This window comes from Rhineura floridana, chromosome 4 (genome assembly GCF_030035675.1).
Source record: "Rhineura floridana isolate rRhiFlo1 chromosome 4, rRhiFlo1.hap2, whole genome shotgun sequence".
NCBI classification, from domain to species: domain Eukaryota; kingdom Metazoa; phylum Chordata; class Lepidosauria; order Squamata; family Rhineuridae; genus Rhineura; species Rhineura floridana.
Window position 1 is genome coordinate 44,106,433 of NC_084483.1, and position 19,823 is coordinate 44,126,255.

Consider the following 19,823-nt stretch of genomic DNA (forward strand, 5'->3'; position numbering starts at 1 on the left):
TAAAATGGTTAAAGAAAGAAGACAAAAGGAAAAGGAGATAGAAACATGGTCAGAACCCTAAATGCAACTATACAGCAACTAGTACATAGGGACAAAGAGAACTATTACAGTAGTCATTGTATAGAAATAGAAGAGGACAACAAAAGCGGTAGAACAAGAGCCCTATTCCAAAAGATTAGAGAAATGAAAGGGAAATTTAAACCAAGAGTAGGGATGTTGAATAATCACATTGACTGACCGAGATAAAATAAAAGGAAGATGGAAGCAATACACTGAAGAATTATATAAAAGAGATGCAAGGATGACAGATTCATTCATGGAAGAACCAAATGATGAAGAACCAGAAATTTTAGAATGCGAGGTGAAAGCTGCTCTTTAAATACTTGGAAGAAACAAATCACCAGGAACGGATGACATACTGAGTTGATACAAGTTACTGAGACTGAATCTGTCGAAATTTTGACAACAATTTGTCAACAAACATAGAAAACTAAACAATGGCCCACAGACTGCAAGCGTTCAATATATATCCCAATTCCAAAGAAAGGTGATCCCAGGGAATGCAGTAATTACCGAACTATTGCCTTAATATCCCTTGCAAGTAAAGTAATGCTCAAGATTCTACAACAAAGGCTGTTACCATATATGGAGAGAGAAATGCCAGATGTCCAAGCTGGATTTAGAAAGGGTACCAGAGATCATATCGCAAATGCATGCTGGATAATGGAACGGACCAAGGAATTTCAGAAGAAAATCACCCTGTGCTTTATAGATTACAGCAAAGCCTTTGATTGTGTAGATCATGAAAAACTATGGAATGCTTTAAAAGAAATGGGGGTGCCACAGCATCTGATTGTGCTGATGTGCAACCTATACTCTGGACAAGAGGCTACTGTAAGGACAGAATATGGCGAAACCAATTGGTTCCCAATCGCAAATGGTGTGAAACAGGTGTATTTATCACCCTACCTGTTTAATCTATACGCAGAACATATCATACGGAAAGTGGGATTGGACCCTTATTGAAGGTAGAAGTATTGAGCTGGATGAAAGCTGAAGTTAGTGGAAACAAAAACTGGTCGGAACTGTGGCCAATCTTAACAATAGTTCATGGGAACAAGCAAGTATCCAAAAAACATGGACTGAAGTTGGTTTCTTTCCCTGGAACTAACCACAATATATCTGGGTTTGTACACAGTGACAAACCACTGGAGGAGGAGAAGCATATGAGACCATTGTTTAGCAGTACATTCAAAAGTAGCCAATATGACTAGTTGGAAGGGAGGCACACTGGGAACGTGAAATGTTTTGTTCTACAAACAAATGATTGTGAACAGAACAGCTGGATGTGCCTGAACTAGCAGATAATGGGCACGGGAAAAAAGGCTAAAGTCAATACAAATAAAGTTTGCAGCATTTAAAGAGCTATGAGCACTCCTAGAGAAAATATACAAACAAATGAAAAGTAGTAAACTGTGCCTCCCACCATTACTACTCCCACTAATACTTGGGAAATGCAATGGAAATACACTATTGACTTTCTTTTTTAAATCATCTTGCCTATATCTGAAGTGCCACTAAAATATATCCACACTACAATGAATGACTCAGCCTGAGAAATAAACACATCTACTAACAAAAACAAACTTGTTTTCCTAGCTACCACCACCAAAGAATAATTTATAATCTCCACCCTCATACTGACAGCAAATTTCCTAAAACAAAGACAGTTAAGTAATATTACATTTTCATAATTATGGATGACCTTTTCCATTCATTTCTGTGGGTCTACTCACTATACAGTTTAGTTGGATTTCACTCAAAAATAAAAATAATATAATGCTTAGTGCTTTTCCGCTAAAAGCACTTCACATTCACTATTGCAGTAATCCTTATAACAGCCCAGAAATGTAGATCAAATGAGGGGGGGCGAGCCTGACATAATGATTTTCTTGAACCCTTCCAAATGTGATTTGCTTTTCAACAGACATATGATGATGATGATGATTTAACTGACATACCGCATATATGCAAAAATGGCTTCTAAGTGGTTTACAATCAATTATAAAATCGATACATAATTAAAATACACAAAAAACAATGTTATACCAGACAGAAATCTCTGGGTACAAGTACATGCATTTTGCATATGACATGAAACTTTTCTAACCTACAGAATACAAACTGGTGATCAGCCTTATGCTTGCACATGTTTAGAAGGGAAGTTTGCCTCTATTTGGATGCAAGCATTCTGTCATTTGTGTCACCTTTTTAACTTTGGACACTATAATGTCATACAAATTCCTTTGTGTGTGAAAATGCATATACAAGGATTTAGTATCTAGAACAGGGGAAAGTGTTTTTTTAAGAAATTTATCACTGCATGTTGCAAGTAGATATTTAGGGTAATTATTTCCAGTTAGCAGATGCAAACTCTGCAGAAGGGGATTTGGGGCGCCAATAACTATTTGCACAAGCCAAAAAGCCAAAATGTGTGTTTGTAGCATGTTTCCATGCTACAGTGCATAATACAGAAAGCAAATAGCCGTGATAATACATTGAAGACACTTGTAAACTGTACTAATATTACATTAATTTAGAAAATGCAATCTTTATTACAGGTATAGAAAACATGGTGTTTTCTAGATGTATTGGATAACACACATGGGAACTGGAGCCCACAGCGTCTGGATGGGTCACCGTGTTGGCTGCCCCTGCTTTATCAGACACCAAAGGGAGGCAAATGTGCCATTAGGCACAATCCATACCCATTAAAAGCATTGGAAGCTATGAGAGTGAGTTGAATCAGATGTGGGTTGCATCCAGAATCTTTATACTCTCAAGCAGTATCTACCACACACTAGATTTTTTCCCTGAGACCATTCATACTGTAAACCAATCTTTTTAAAGCTTCTTTCTCTTCTTTGTGAAGATTTGTCAGCCTAGCACAGATCCATCAGAATATGTAATTTAAATTGTGCCTGTAACTTGATGTGTCAGTATATTGCATTTGAATAACATCCTGGTGAAATGATAGCTGAAAAATAAATGCTGATTTAAAAAAAACACACTCCCTTCTGTGACTTGGCATTTTTATTTTTTCCATTTTCCAGAAAATGTATACTTCTCCATTGATGGTACTGATGGGAAAGAGAAAGTTAGGGAGTCCAAATATGTGCTGTGTTATGTGAGAGAAGTTATGGTTGTGTTGGAAAGGGAGATTGGGATGAAGCGGCTTGCTGAAAGTCATTTTGCTAAAGGCCATATAAAGTAAATCTGCGTTTTCGAGGGGAGTATTTGTAGATTAGGAAAAGCACAGTGGAACAGTTGACTAAAGTTGCTCTTCCTGACATGAATCATGCCTCTTGTTCTTTTCTTAATTGATTTTTCTTCAATTCAGTTCAAGTTTTATTTTCTTAAACTAGAGTGGAATAAAACATTCTTGCAACACTTGAAAATAAGTTTGCAGTTCTATAGCAACCTGGATATTTTCTTTTTCCTGACAGCTGAGAAATAGCATAGACCCTAGTGCTGTTTAGCTTGCTTGATACATGGAGTGGGGGGTGGGACCAGATTGCATTGACAAGTCCCTCATCCACATGTTGTACATGCTTAGGCTCTCTCCACACGTGATTATGAAGGATATGTGTTCAAGACTTGATCAATGTGTGGAGATTGGTGGCGTGCCCTACCACTTTGATTCCACTCCGCTCTCATCTCCAGGCATTCTCCAGGTCTGAACAGAGCTAGTGTTTGAAGAGTCACTAGATTCATAACCAAAGGCTACTTGTTTGTGGACCAAACAGGTAAGCATGTACCAACATAATGTGACTGACTCTGAAGAGCAGCTGTGGTTTGAATCCAAGGACTTGATTCAGAATCTTACACAATTTAGGGGACATATGGGCAACCCTCGGGCCACATTTAGCCCTTGGCCACTCTCTGTCTGGTCTCAGGGAGCCTCACTTATCTTTCCCTGCTGCCCAGCTGATGAGCTAAGCAGTGTGGGGACAACAGTCTTTTGCACATCCAGAGTGCTGGGGAGAGGTATTAACCTCCCTCCTACAAGCCCTCCCACTTTAGCCAATATTGCTGTTCCTGCAGTACTAATAGCAACACAGGTACAGCAAATCTTTCCGTTTCCTAGCTGATGAAGGGGAAAGTATGTGTGTCGGGCAGGGGGTTGTTTGATGGTGTATGTGTATGTGTGTGAGTTTGTGTGTGTGTGTGTGTGTGTGTGTATGAATGTGAGTGTATGTTGTGTTGTGATAAGGATCTGCATGCAGCCCATAAGCAGCCACCTATGGCCACATCTGCCCAGAGACAAAAAGGTTGTCCACCCCTGATTTAGGCCCAGATGATAGAATTCTAAGATGATAAAGCAAATGTAGAGCACCAGTTATGTAAATGCACAATGAGCACAGTCTCACTTCTAATTTCATCTTGACCTCAGCTCATTCTGAATTATTTGACAGTCCTTTGAATTATATGATCACCATGTAATTAGACAGTCTTAACTGCTTGATAGCTAACGAGGAGCACATCATCACACTCATTTTCATTTTAGTACTATGTTGGAAACTAAGCTGACAACCACTGATTCCAAAGATAATACAAGGGAATTAAATAAGACTCTACTAACCAGGCAGCAGGAGTCTTAAACCCCTTACTTTTTTGGAAGCAAGGTCCCAGCAGGATCCCTGTGTCTCCAGCATCCTATGAGTCAATCAGCATGAAAAGGGAATATGTTAGCCACTAAGAATGGTCTGCTAATATGCTTCCTTGACCTTTCCTGATTATTGGAACCAATCAGAGTGAAAGGAGGTGAGTCAGTCACTGAGAAGACTCGTTTCAGTAGCTAGCACTCTTCCCTTGCATGCTTATTGGCTCCTGGGGTCCTCTGTTGTTCTGAGAGAAGGCATTAATAAAGATCTCATTCTCAACCCAGCCATGACTATCATGAAGGAACCCTGCATTTCTGAATTTGCCACTACACCACTGTCAGGCAGTTATATCAAAAATGGCACATAAAAGTGATAAACTATCTATATGGCAGTTTAAAACTTAATTAATAATTATTTATTTTTGAAGCAATATCAGGAACTCTGTCTTAGGAACCTAACTTGTCTGTTATTTATTTATTTTCTGTATTTATATAGCTATCCATAATAGGAGTTCTTTGGGACACTCACAAAACAAAACAAAAACCACCCACCTAATTAGATTGCAACGGTTATATCCAGTGTCCTTCATGCACAACTGGAATGGACTTGCACTTGAACAGTGGGATATCATCTCCTCCCCTTTCCTGCAGCACTCCCATGCACCTGCAAAATCTGCTCCTAAGGGTGAGGGGACCTTCCAAAGCCAATTTGGGGAGCACATGAGGATCTGTCGGGAGAAGGAGAGGAAGGTGAAATCCTGTTACATGAATTCACATGTGCAAGATTGGATTCTACCCAGTATAAAACAATTAAAATTATAACATATTTTAAAAATGAGGCACAATTCTATTTTCATAGATAAGTATATGCCTTGGGATGTGCATTGGCTCTATATGTACCCCAAATAAGGTGGAGTTACTTGGGTCATGAGCTCATATTCCTGAGTTGGATCACACTGTTAGGTGTCTAGAGGTGGATCAGGGACCCCCTAAGCTTCTGAGTCACTCCGTTGCCTCATTTTTTCCCAGAAAGTTAAACACACCACCTCCCCTCTCTTTTTGATTTTCTTTTCTGAGTAATGAATCCAAGCTGACTGGGGAAATATTCAGAGTTCAAGAGAGGAGGGAAGAAGGGGAGGGAAGGTGGTAGACAGGTCTAGCTTTTAATAACTGTTAATTATTTTCTGAGGCCAATCCAATCATAGTGACTGGGGGAGGGGTGTTGAAATAAATGGTGTTGAAGTAAATAAACTGAGTTGTTCTTCAGATCACTCATTGTTCTCTTCCAAGTTTTGGCTGTGAGAGCAGGACATACGTAGAGGACTATCAGAGTAGCCTGCTTCTTTCCCAACCATTCTTTTTTTAACAAACAATTACAGAGCATAGCTCTTTTTTTTTCTTCATGGTGGTACTTCCATGAAGAGGGGGGCAGTGAGAAAAAAACTGACTTTTCCTGTGTTTAGTAACAAATAGCCGCTGGACTTATTTGCCTAAACTTTTTCAGGTTTCTTACCCAAGAGTACCTCTCTCATGTCCCCAGTTTCAAACCAGTTTTCAAACAAACAAAAATCTGAAATTTGGCAGGCTTCATCCCTTCAGAAAGAGCATCTATAACTGCAATCTATATCCAATTCTTGCAGAAAATAAAAGCTTAAGATACTTTTTTCCTTTAAAAATAAATAAACAAGTGTTCCCTGCATGAAACCTCTGGATGAATCTGCCTTAAATTTGACAGGCTTAATCCACTCTGGAGTTTGCCTGCAAACTTCATCCACTTAGGTGAAAAGGAGAAAAATTATTGCTCTGTTTAGATTTCCTTGTTATAGTCAGTAGTGGTGAAACAGAACTTCAGATGTAACAGATCAGATTTGGATCTGAATAAAAAAATCAAATCTGAACAACACAGAGTGGATCTAAAACAAATTGAGCTGCTTCTAAACACTACAGATACAAAGGGAATCCTGTGGTCACTGCACATCCCTCGTATATACGTACGATCTCCTCCAAAATATTTGCCAGAAACAATGTGGAAAAACATTACAGAACTTCTATCAAGCTCCCATTCCTCTTTTTTCTGTTTTTTCTCTTGGATATTCATAAATCAGAAAAGTCTTCCTAACCCTCAACCTGAAAAAAAAGGAAAGAAAGATTGCTTTCAGATCCTCCTTTCTCCATGTCTGTGCATTCTTCTCTTATGCCCTTAAACCTGTGTGAATCCTTCTAGAAAACCATGGTAACATTGTAATTTCTTCTCATGGCAAAAAGAATGCTTGCCAATTTACATGTCCTTGTTTTTTAAAAAAAAAAAAATCTCAGAACATAGCCAAATGACTTGGAGTTCATACACATAGTAGTAGTTGTTTAATAATAATAATAATAATAATAATAATAATAATAATAATAATAATAATAATAATAATAATTTCATTGGTCAATCATTTGATAAAATATAATACAATACATAAGACAATTAAAACCATAAATTTTAAAATAACGACAACACAAAATTCATAAAATGCTCATCTAACTGCAACCATTGCAAAAGTCAGGACTTTAACCCAGGATGGATAAGGTATCAGTCAGGCTATGTTGCCAAACCTTATAGCTCAAAGTTGGCTCCATATGTAATACCATCAAGGTATCCAGGAAAGTACATATGAATGCCTATCTCACTGAAAGTAACACACCACGAGTGCTGACAGGTAGCATCTATTCTTGGGTGCATATCTGTTTTATGTGAGTGGTTCAATAAGTGATACATGCATGAAAAGCTGCTTCTATGTAAGTGTATCTCCTTAGCCGGTTGAGAGCAAAGAAGAGGGGGGGAGTAAAGAACGGTTACAGAATAAAAAAAAAAATACTCCTTTGCCCTACCCTTCACTGATACTACACAAAAAGGTGAGGTGTAAGCAAACTTTCTTTCCCATGATTCCATTTGGTAAACTTAGTCACTCACTAATTGACAAACTCATACCACTGTGATTTTATTCACTATGGCCATGTGAAATGTAGTTACCAGTGTTTTATTTATTTATTTATTTATTTATTTATTTATTTATTTATTTATTTATTTATTTATTTATTGCACTTGTATACCACCCCATAGCCGAAGCTCTCTGGGCGGTTTACAGCAATCAAAAACATTAAAACAAATATACAATTTAAAATACATATTTTTAAAAACAATTTAAAACACAATTTTAAAATTTAAAACAATTTGAAACACACTCTGGTTTCTGACAGTTTATATATTAGGCACATATCAAAATGCAGGTTTCCTGGGCCTTAGTATTCATTGGTTTCTCTGAAAGGCAGCTAAAGAAGAAGAATTTTTTAAAAAGATTTCCATTTACTAAATGGCAACTTACCATGGTGATCATACAGCCAGGTGCAGAGCATATTGTATGTCGTCACAGTCAACTGATGTGACAAAATTTTATTGTACATCTGCATCTTGTGTGACATTTGGGGGGCCGGGGGTGGTAGATTGTCCTCATTCTATATATAGGCCACCATGGCATACATTACTACTTGGTAAATACTCGTCAACTGCATTCACCTCACATCAAATGCAACAGAATAGTAATGGGGTTTATACCTTAAGAGCCAGACTAAACAATCTATTTTATGTAATGATGAATGCTTATTCATTCTTCATAAGAAGTGTTTATTCTTAAAAGGGTTCCATAGCAATATGAGATTTATTTCTATTTTGTGCTTCTTGTAATATACCGTACCAGGTACCTCAAGATGAATGGGGAGGGTACCCTGCTGGTGGTAAAGATGAGGAGATTCCCTGCAGAAGGATGAGAAGTGGAAGTTATATTAAAGCCATGGGAGATGAGGAGAGTGGAGATTCCGACACTAGCCCCAAAACATCACCAAAGGTAGCAGTCCATCCAGAGTCATTGTTAAAATCTATTGGACAAAGAGCTCTTGGAGACCACCAAAAGTAAGCATCTCAAAGCTTTTTCCTACACTTCATTAATGTGAAAGTGAAATTCATTAATGTGAAACACTTCATTAATGTGAAAAATGAATTATTTCTGTACCCTATGATAAATACCACAAAGAAAGAGGAAAAAGTCCCAAAATGCTGAGAAAAAATTATTACTTGGGAAAGTTCAATGTGTTTCAGCCTCTAGTAGATCTCTACAGACTGTTTTATCCCTTGACGAAGGCCCAATATACTAGAGGTCGAAACGCATTGGGGTTTCCCAAGTAATAATTTTTTCTCAGCATTTTGGAACTTTTTCATCTTTTTTTGTGGTTGTTTGGATGCTGACTGTTTTTTGTTTCCAGTCCCTATGATAAATAACAAACATCTTAAATAGTTCACTATATTTCTGAGGGAAAAGATCAATATATTTGAAGTTCAAAACAACTAAGGGTGCAATCCAACTGCTATTTATGCCGGGCTAAAGGGAGTTTAATATGGTGGACCCTGGTCCAGCTGGCTGGGTCCAGCAGAAGCTACACTGGCAGAAGCCCCTCATCCTAGCTCAGCATGGTAGAGTCAGGGCCCAGCCGGCTCAGCCAGGAGTCTGCCAGGAAAGCCCAGCCCGGCAGAAAGGAGCCAATGGAAGCTGGCAGAAGGTGGGGCATTCCAGAGGTGTGTCAGAAGAGGGCTGTGGGGGGGACTTAGGCCACATCCACATGCAACTCATGTCTGGAGCACTCCTGCAGGTCCTGATCTAGATAAAAGTTAAGCTGGGTAAAAGGTCGGTCTAAGAAAATAATTGCAGTGGAGAGTGCTTACTCCCCATTAGGAGTATTCGTGAGATCTGGCTTTTACTTTCCAGTCCCTGCATGCAACTCCCAGCTGAGCTGGAACTGAGCTGGCCTGGTAGCTCCCCAGTGGCAATTGGATGCCACAGACCTTCCTGCCAGCTCCTCTTGCACCAGCATCTCTTCCGCCAGCTTTCCCTGAGTTGTATTGCTCTGCCCATATCAGTAAAAATGCCGAGAAGGTTTTTAAAACTGAGGAACAGGGAATGATTTTGCCATGCTATGCTCAAAATGCTGTGAAATGAAACTGGCTTTAATTGGAAAGACAATGGCACTTTCAGTGAAGAGGAAAAATTGAGTAGCCCTATATGTATTGGGTATCCATTAACAATATGATGATGATTGACTGATTGATTGATTGATTAAATTTCTATCCCACCCTTCCTCCCAGTAGGAGCCCAGGGCAGCAATATGGAGAACATATGGATATGTGCAGATTATTTTTTCAGGACAGGAAGAACAAAATTTGATGAGGAGGGAATTGGCCCAAAAGAAGCTAATTGTTCATTTACGTGTTTAGGATTGTCCTGTGTGGGATTATTTCAGCCTTTCTATCTGAAATGTTCACCAGCTCTTCTTGTTTCAGTATCTATACATTATTTGTTAGATCCCAGGGCTACACATATATGTAGCTAATTAAAAAAGAACAAAGTTGCAAAGTAGAGTATATGTAAAGTTTAAGAGGGAAAGAAGGCACAGAACTCCCACATTGTCAAGATTGTCATGGCCACAGCCCAAAGCAGCAGACAGGACTCGGATACAAAGCAGAAGGCTGAGTCCATCTTGCCTGCACTCCAAGCAGAGGAGACCCAGTTTCTCAGCTCAAGCCTGAGGCTGAGCCTGGGACCCAAGACTCCAAAACCAGGGCTCCCAGAGGCACTCCTCTAGAGCTATACTTTTTTGAGTAACAAGTCCCATCATGACAGACCTTCTACTCCCAGGGCAGAGAACCTATTAGGTTCCACACCATATGGGATGTAAATAAAAGGTGCTAAGTTTCAGACCTGAGTTCTGTCTCTTTCAAGAATCTTCACTCCTCATCCATGGGGATAGAGTCTAAGAAATGTAGTCAGGGCCTGGAAATATATGAGGCATTATATGGAGTTTGGAGTCTGTTTGAGCAAGTTCATTGGTTGCGATGATCTGTCCATGGTCCTGCAAGCTGTATATGTCACACTTTTGCTTCTCCTGAACCCCAGGAAACATCAAGATCCTTCTGACCTCCACCTTTCAAAGTCTCCATCATGTGCTATATTTCTGTCTAACTACAACTTTTTTTTAAAAAAAACCCTACACTCAATTGTACAGATAGAAAAGTTATTGTTCAAAGACCTTGTGTAGGAGGCTAGGATGATGAGAAGATAATGACACATCCATTTTAAATTCAGTTTCAGAGTCTAATATTTATTTTTCAAGGTTGCCATCTCAAATGAAGTAAATGTTAGTGACAGAACTTGTTTGTTTCTTAATTTGTTTGGAAAAGACAGATTGTGCCCTTTATTAATAGCTCTCCAAAGAATGTGCCCTTTATTAATAGCTCTCCAAAGAATAAAACTGAGCTAATATCCTTCTCAAAGTCTCAGTTGGAGACTTAAAGCACTGTGAGACCAGTTACACCAGATATATTATACAATATATTTAGTCTTACAAGTGTTACAAAGTAAAAAATAATAGTAGCAAAAGGAGAGATTACCAAGTGCAAATAATACATCACATGTAGCATTTTCAAAGTTACACTGCCCATGGGTTTTTTATCCTAGAGTGTCTTTCCAGAATAGCAGGTGGCAGCAGTCCAGGAATTGCCATACACATTGGAGGTAAAAGACTACCATGTTGTATCAAAGTCATAAGAATTGTCACATTTCTGTTGAACTTTGATTCAAGAGTCATTTTTTCCCAATAAAAGCACATCCCATTTTCAGTTCACTAAAGAACCAGCAATGTGGTACAGTCAGTAAGCTGTGACTGTCAAGAAGATGACTGGATCCTGGACTGGCAATGTTTATTTGTTGGTGAGCATAAAATTACACCAGATAGTTGGAAGAGGGAGTAGGATCAGTTGTGGTACACGTTAGGTTCTAAACAAGATGTTACATGTGTATAACTTACTTCTCTCTCTCTCTCTCTCTCTCTCTCTCTCTCTCACTTTAACAACTGCAGAAAGCTGCAATGTTGAGCAGATCTCCAGTGGGGAAGGAGCAATCAATTAACCTTTCCCCTTTGGTTTGTTTGTTTTTTCTGTTCAAAGTTATCTCCCAACTGCTTTGGGGGGGGGTTGAAGAGGGAAATTGTCCAAAGGGAAAGCATCAAGCTGTCCCTCTTTTCACTAGTGATCTACTCAAGATTGCAGCCTCAAGAGCAGCAACGAGTTGCTCTTGCTTTTGTTTTTAAAAAAGTAAGAGATTGCGTGGAAAGTGTAGTTAGCTCTTAGAACAGCCCATGTTTGGAGCAGAGATTGGTAAATGGTTAGTGCCTGGATGAAGTTGTCATCTAGAGTTTAAGAACAGTAGCTCCTCTTCTATTTATCTGAAAGAGAGCAGCATTTAAGGATTCAAATATAATTCCTCTAGGCAGAATGAATAAGGCAAAAAGGCTTTTAAATAAAATTACTGAATAAACTAACAAATGTAATTGTGTTAATGACAATCTGTATGCTGCAATAATATACAAAAACAATATAGATTATGTTGATTGCTTAATGTGTCATTTGATGCCAAACCAAAAGCTAATTCTGTCTAAATTAATTTTCAGAATTTCCAACCTTACATTTTATCCTAACAGAATCTTTCTCAAGCATTTGCTCCTGTAAGGATAGCATTATAAAATGAAGAATGTTGAATGTCTTTAAAGGAGAAAAATTAAAAGCAGGGCTGGCACCAGGCACGACTGGGCCCTTGGGCACCAGCCTGCCTCGGGCCCGTGGCACTCGCATGCACACCCCACCTACCTCTCCTATTGCTGTGAATGCTGGGTGCACTGCGCATGCATGCCTACCATCAACCAAGATGGTGTTGAGGGCTTCCTTAAGGGCCTGATGCCCCCCCACCATCTTGGTTGATGGCACACATGCACACTACGCTATGCGTGCATGTGCCTGCCATCAACCAAGATTGTGGCAGGAGTGCCATCCCCTTAGGGAAGCCCACAGTGCCATCTTGGTTGATAGTAGGTGTATGCGCACAGCACACACACCAATCACAGCACTGGGAGATGTAGGTGGGGCATGTGTGCAGACTTATTGAAGCCTGCGTGGTCTGTATGCGGGGTGCCTGGGAGCTCCCTCTCTGTGATCTGCAGCAGTGTCAGGTATCGATGCTGCCACAGATTGCTGAATGGGAGCTCTACCCTCCCACCCTAAGAAGGGACCCTTTAGGGGCCCTCGACCAGGGCTCAACCTGGCTACCCTCTGGCACTGGCACTGGCCCTGAAGACTATCTTTGGAGACTGACCTTGAGGTATAAACAGACAAGTGTGCATTCTGGTATTGCCTTCTGGTTGTTGTGGTATGCTAATAACATTGATGTTTGGAAGCTCCACTAATAATCACCTTCACCTCAGTGGTGGTTGATGCTCATTAGGACTGGTAGGAAGGAAGGCAGGGAGAAAGCAGTGAGCCACAGCCAATTAGAGGCGAAGTTCTAAGTAAGAAGGCAGCTGGCTGAGGGTAGATTGAGGTTGGAGGGGCAGTGCCCGATTTGCTCCAGTAGACCAGCCTTCACTGCTTAAACTCAACTCTTACATCAGAGTTACTTTTTGTTAATACAGTACTTACCATGTTGGTCCCTCCTAAAAAGACAGCCTTAACAAAAGGGATGGGGCAGAATTCTGCTTTCATCAGAATGTGGGTTGAAATCCCAAGGTCATTTTGAAGTCCCAATCAGATTGCAGATTCTACTCCAGATTCCCAATCTACTCTAGAGTTTTGGTAGACCATTATTATTTTTATGTTTAGGTTTGTTTTTGACATTTGCTGTGATTTATATATATATATATTATTTGTAAGTCACCTTGATATTTTCATGGTAGGAGATAAATGTCAAAATAAATACACTAAATGAACATCCCTATACAAAGTGCTTTCAATGACATCTTTTACTAAACTAGGTTAGAAAATTTACAGTTGCTTGAAGAATATTCCTTGGAATTTCAAGATTTAGTGGAGCTACCAAAGCAGTATAGTTACAGTATCATTTGAACTTTCCTTAATAATGCTGCACAATGTTTATGGATAAACTAATCATTTTAATCTGATTTACAAAATTTATAGTAATATTTCATTCAACCATGCTGTGATAGAGTTAAGAATTGGACCAATGCTGCAGGATCACATTCATTTCTTGTGTGGTGCCTTAGCACAAACTACTGCTGTTGAGTTCCTTGGAAACAATTAGTTATGTGGTGTAAATATGAATGTAACCTGATGCAACCTCAATTAAGAAATTATGTGTCAATAAAACAATTGCAGCTTTCACCTTACAAAATGAACATGTGATGCGTTTTTAGTGCAAGAGAGAGAAGTTTGATTCACTGGAAAGAGCTTTTTCAGAGGTATTTACAAATTCTTTTGGTATATGCTTCTTTGGGATATGAGCTTGCCAATAATCTCAGCCATATTATGTTCACTGGAATTCACCCACTGTAGCTCCATTTGGTCTCTTTTGTTCCTGTTTTAAGTAGAAGAAACTGTAAGAAGTATAATAGCATTTGTTATTGCTAGTACATCAGGTTAATCAAGCTGCAAAGACTTGGTATGTCCTAAATGTGGCCTTAAGGATGGCCCCCATCAATGTCAAACTTCAAAGGTACAGTAGGGCCCCACTCATACGGTGGGTTACGTTCCGGACCCCCGCTGTAAAGCAAAAACCGCTGTAAAGTGGAACTCATTGAATAGAATGGCGCACGATGCCCGAAAACTGCCGTAAAAGCGGAACAAGCTCCATATGAGTGGGGCTTTAGTCTAATTGCGTCTAATTGAGAATGCTGTATTAGCGAATCGCTGTAAAGCGAAGCTCCGTAAAGCTGGGCCCTACTGTACTGCTCATGTGCTTACAGAGTGGGTATGTGCTGAAGTTGTGGGCAGAATCGAGGGATTAAATAAAAAGCATTTGATGTCATTTTGTCATGTTATGAATTTGAAATAAGACTAAAATTAGTAACATCTTTTGTTTGTGTTCATCATCTATTACTCAGGTTTTCACTTTCCCATAGGTTCTTCATTGTTTACTAGCCACCCTAAGGATTTTTGTAATGCATGTTGAAAGACCCCTTTGCACTGCTTTAGTAAAACTAAACAGTAGTTGACAGTAGCTCAAAACTCAGTATTCAGTGGTATACCAAAAATTCAGGCTCAGCCCTAAGCAAGTTATGCAATTTTAAGTCATATTGATGTCAGTGGAAGAAAGTGCTTAATACTTACCTTAGGTTTTAATGCTTGACTCTCCCATTGGCCCCTATGTAGTTAAAATGAGGATTATGGTTTCTCATTGGCTTAAATTCCCTCCCCCTCCCCACAAAATTTGAATGTCTTTTCTTAGTTTGATATTTTACTGATAACATATATATGTGTCAACTCAATCCTAAACATTTATTCACTAATAGGCAAAAAACCTTGCAGTTTAAGAATGTACCTATAGCCAACAGATATTTCTATCAAACTTTAAAAATCAGGGAAATTGGGCAGCTGTAGTGAATGCACCAGGGGAGCAGGAGACCTGACCTCTCTGAGATATTGTACTGCCCTACAAATTTGTCAAAATACAAACACAATTTGGGTTGGTCTTTCACAGTCCAATCCACTTGCTGTGTAGCTTGGAAGAATTTGGTGACATGTGCCTCTGAGCATATGGTGAGTGGTGGCAACACCTGCCATCTCCAAAGATGGAGAGTCAGACTGATTACAATATGTTGCTACTTCAGCAATGACTCTAGCTGCTGGAAAAAAGAGAATGCATATTTTTAGCCTGCTATATTTCAACCAATTCATTTAAGGCAAGTGGGCACGGTCAATTAAAAGCATAGAGCACAAATAGAATTTTGCTAGAATATATTTCATGTGCAAACTGAGACACTCTTGATGTCCACTGGAGACTGTTCTGCAGAATAGTCAGTGCCATTATTCCACAATTATGTTTGGAGTTTTTTCATGTAAATTTTGCAAAGTGTTGCTGTACTTCACATATTCACAGAAATAGAAGCAAAAGAAAATGATTTCCTATAGGAGACTTCACTAAAATTGCAAAGTAAATCAGACATATTCAAAGTGACCATCTGAACTATATCAGCTGTCTTAATAATGTTGCTTCCTCCCTGCTAAAACAAGATCAGAACAGCACATGTCTTGTTCCTATTATTTGGGCTGATTACAGGTGTTGCCACCACTCACCATATGCTCAGAGGCACGTTACCAAATTCTTCCAAGCTACACAGGAAGTGGATAGGACTGTGAAAGACCAACCCAAATTGTCTTTGCATTTTGACAACTTTGTAGGGCAGGTTGATAGAAATATCTGTGGGCTATAGGTATGTTCTTAAATCGCAAGGTTTTTTGCCTGTTACTGAATTTCCCTGCTTTTTAATCTGTAAGATAACAAATGGGATCCTGTGCAAGTTTGCTGAGAATGGATTGATCATTTGCATGCTTATTGAGTTCAGTGGGATTTACTTCCCTGCAATCATGCTTAGGATAGGTGAAACTGACCACAGGGGATGGAGCGGGGAGGAGGAGGAGGGAGGGGAGGGAGGGCAGAGGGGAGGAGGGGGAGGGGAGCAGGCAGGAGGGGGAGGGGAGCAGGCAGGAGGGGGAGGGGAGGAGAAGGACAGGTTTGATCATTTACATGTTTATTGAGTTCAGTGGGATTTACTCCCATGCAATCATGCTTGAGATAGGTAAAACTGACTGGGGGGGAGGGAGGGAGGGCTGGAGTGGGCAGGGGAGGAGGAAGAAGAAAGAGAGGAGAAAATATGAAGGGAGGAGGAAGGGAGAGGAGAGAGAAAGGAGGGGAAGGGCAGGTCTGATCATTTGCATGCTTGTTGAGTTCAATGGGATTTACTCCTATGCAATCATGGTTAGGATAGTTAAAACTTACCATGGGGGAGGAGGAGGAAGGGGAAGGAGCGGATTGGAGGAGGGCAAAGGAAGGGGGAGGGGAGGACAGGTTTGATCATTTGCATGCTTATAGAGTTCAATGTTATTTATTCCCATGCAATCATGCTTCAGAGAAGTAGAACTGACCATGGGGAGGAAGAAGGGGAGGGGGAGGAGAGGGAAGGGAAAGGAAGGCATTGGAAGGTGATGGGTATGGGGAGGGAGGGGCAAAGGAAGGGGAGAGAAGGGGCAAGAAGGAGGGAGGAGAAGGGTGGGTGGGTTTGATCATTTGCATACTTATTGAGTTCAATGGGAGTTATTTCTGTGCAATCATGTTTGAAAATGGACTGCCTTCAAGTCAACCCCAACTTATGGCGACCCTATGAATAGGGTTTTCATGGTCAACGGTATTCATTGGTTTTACCATTACCTTCCTCTGAGGCTAAAGAGGCAGTGACTGGCCCAAGGTCACCCAGTGAGCTTCATGGCTGTGTGGGGATTTGAACTCTTGTCTCCTAGGTCGTAGTACAACACTGACCTGGGGGAGGGGCAGGGAGGATAGGAGGAGGGGGAGGAGAGGTGATTGGGTGTGTGGGCACTGGGCAGAGGGGAAGCCCCTTTCCTTTCCAAAAGGAAAACATTGTGAACAGTATCATTGCTTTTCAGCATTTCCCCCACCTTTTTATTCTACAGCAGGCACATGTAGCCTCCCACCCAAATTTAAACCAAAGCTGTCCCTGGCCACATCCACACCAGGCCTTTATTTCACTTTGGAGAGGCATAGCTTCTCTCAAAAAATCCTGGGAAGTGTAGTTAGTGAAGGGTGCTGAGAGTTGCTAGGAGATGCCCTGTTCCCTTCACAGAACATCAGTCAGAGTGGCCTACTGTTAAACCCCTCTGGCCACTGGAGTTCTGTCAGTAGAATAGGAGTCTCCTGTCAGCACCCTTCACAAACTACACTTCCCAGGATTCCATGGGGGAAGCCATGACGGTCTCAAGTGAAATCAAAGTCTAGTGTGGGTGTGGCCCCCTGATTAGGCAAGCCAAGCAGCTGTGAGTCTGGCTTTTAGAACACTGAGAGTTGGTTCTTACTGAGCATGCCCGACATCATTGAGTTCAAGCGAACATTTCTTAAATTAATTAAAAATCAGCCAGGCATTTTTTTAATTTTTAAACTGCAGAAGATGAAGGTTAGAGTATGGGGCAAGGTCAGTAATAGGATTATAGGTACTCTGTGAACACGGCTGTTTTTTTAATGAATTTCAACAGATTATGAGAACTCTGACAGAAAAAAGACCAAAAGGGCTCTGGGGTGTGTGTGTGAGGCGTCCTTCCCTGGCTCTCCCTGTCAGGTTCCTACCTGCTCGTGGTTACTGCCTGTCTCTAGGCACCACCAGGGACTCCACCAGTCCGGACTGTCCTTTATTTTATTTTTTCTCTCCCCGCTCTAGCACAGATCTCAACAGATCCCCCTGCTAGGCAACCACCAGTCACGTCCTAATACTAGTATTCCCAGAGACTCTGAATACTGGTATTGTTATTCTCTTCACCGCTGCCACCATTTGTTACAGTTCCCCTTCAGCCTTGGTCATTACCTTACCCTCCCTTCTGGTCTGTGAAACCCCAGCCAAGGATCAGGCCTTTGGTAAACCAAATTAAGTATTTATTAAAGATAACAAAGCTAACAAGATTAACAAGATTTCTTCTTAAGGCACATAAGCATATGGTTTTACTCAATACTAATCCGAACTCCACCCCCCTCCTTCTCCACTCTCTCCTGGCAAACAACTCTCTCAAACCCCACCAAGCAACCCACTCTTTCTCTTCTCCCCCAGATTCCACTCTCACTCTTCCTTTTATACGTTCAGCCATTTTAAACACTCAGCCAATCATCTAGCATTCTACTGCCCATTCACTCCCCCTCCTCTTTCACTCCACTTACCATGTATCTTCTAAACAACCAACACTTACCATATATACATTAATATAGGAACATCACAGGGGGCTTTCTCTCTTTTTAGACTTTGAACTCTCTATTCTCTCTGACTGTATCTTTTTTTGTGTATCACCATGAAAATTTACAGGGTTGTTAAGCAAGTGTTTCTGAGTTCAGGACTTTCAAGTTTTGTAAGGTTTTTTTTTTTTAAATGAGCTTATGGGAAGCATCAGAATGGCATGGGGGGTATTTTCAATTTAACGTTACGAAATGTGAAAAATCACATTATGGAATGTGAAAAATTCCAAGCAACTCTTGTGGCTGTATAATACTTGAAAATAAGATGCTCTATGTTCAGTGGTAATTATTTATTGCTAAGTATGGCTCTGATTGCAGCCTTATAAATACTTGCCTGTATTACAGGAAATGTTTGTGTATGAATGGGGAAGGACCATGGGCAATATTTTAGTGTAGTAAGAAACAGTTCACACAGTATAAGTAAATCATTTGCCACATGCTGTTAAGCAGGACAATAAAGACGTTTATTAATTAAACCTGGTGGATACATTGCCGCTGATGGCAAGTTAAAAGAAAACTTTTAAAAGTTCACCTTATATAGATCTCTCTCACTTAATATGTGCCTGCAGTTTTGATAAGTTTTTCAGTGAGGTGTCCTTTGAGATTTCACAAGAATGAGCCCTGGGTCTGATGCTATTTAACATCTTCCAATTATTTGTATGATACGCTACAAATTTAAAAAATGATCTCAGTATACAAAAGAGTCTTACTGAAAATGAAATGTTCAACAAGTTCAAATGTAACGTATTACACAACCAAGCAAATAAACATATTGCAAATAATGAAATAGGAGGGAAATAGCTAGTAGAGATGGGGGAGAACTTTGACTCGGTTTCCATTTAAAGATGAACCTACTTAATTCACACTTTCCAAAACAACATGAAAACCAAAACAATTTGTACTTCTGTGAACTTAGTGATGCAGTTCTCCAACCAATCAGAGTTTACAAAAAATGTATATGTTGGGGGACAAGCATAAAAATAAATATATTAGTGAAAATAACATACAAAAATGCCTTATATTAGGGGAAATCACTTTCAAAAAAGTGTTTACTGGGAGACATTTGCTCTAAAATGCTGATGATCTTTTAAAGAATGCTGCAGAAATATGGAAAACTAGCTTTAAGACCGGTAAAATGAAAAACCGACAGAGCCGTCCATCCCTTTGTTGTTGCTATATGCCTTCAAGTCGATTACGACGTATGGCGACCCTATGAATCCTTTTTTATATATATATTCATAGGGTTTTCTAATGGTTAGCAAATAGCATTGCTG

The 19,823-nt window shown here is 40.0% G+C and overlaps 1 protein-coding gene across 1 annotated transcript in view; it reads left to right on the plus strand.

Annotated features, from left to right (window-relative positions):
- Window positions 1–19,823, plus strand: part of DLGAP2 (DLG associated protein 2) — a 590,667-nt gene that overhangs the window by 458,067 nt on the left and 112,777 nt on the right. Inside the window, exon 5 of the mRNA XM_061626231.1 lies at window positions 8,404–8,615. Within this exon, the coding sequence (XP_061482215.1) occupies window positions 8,404–8,615 (212 nt within the window). The remainder of the gene's footprint in view (window positions 1–8,403; window positions 8,616–19,823) is intronic.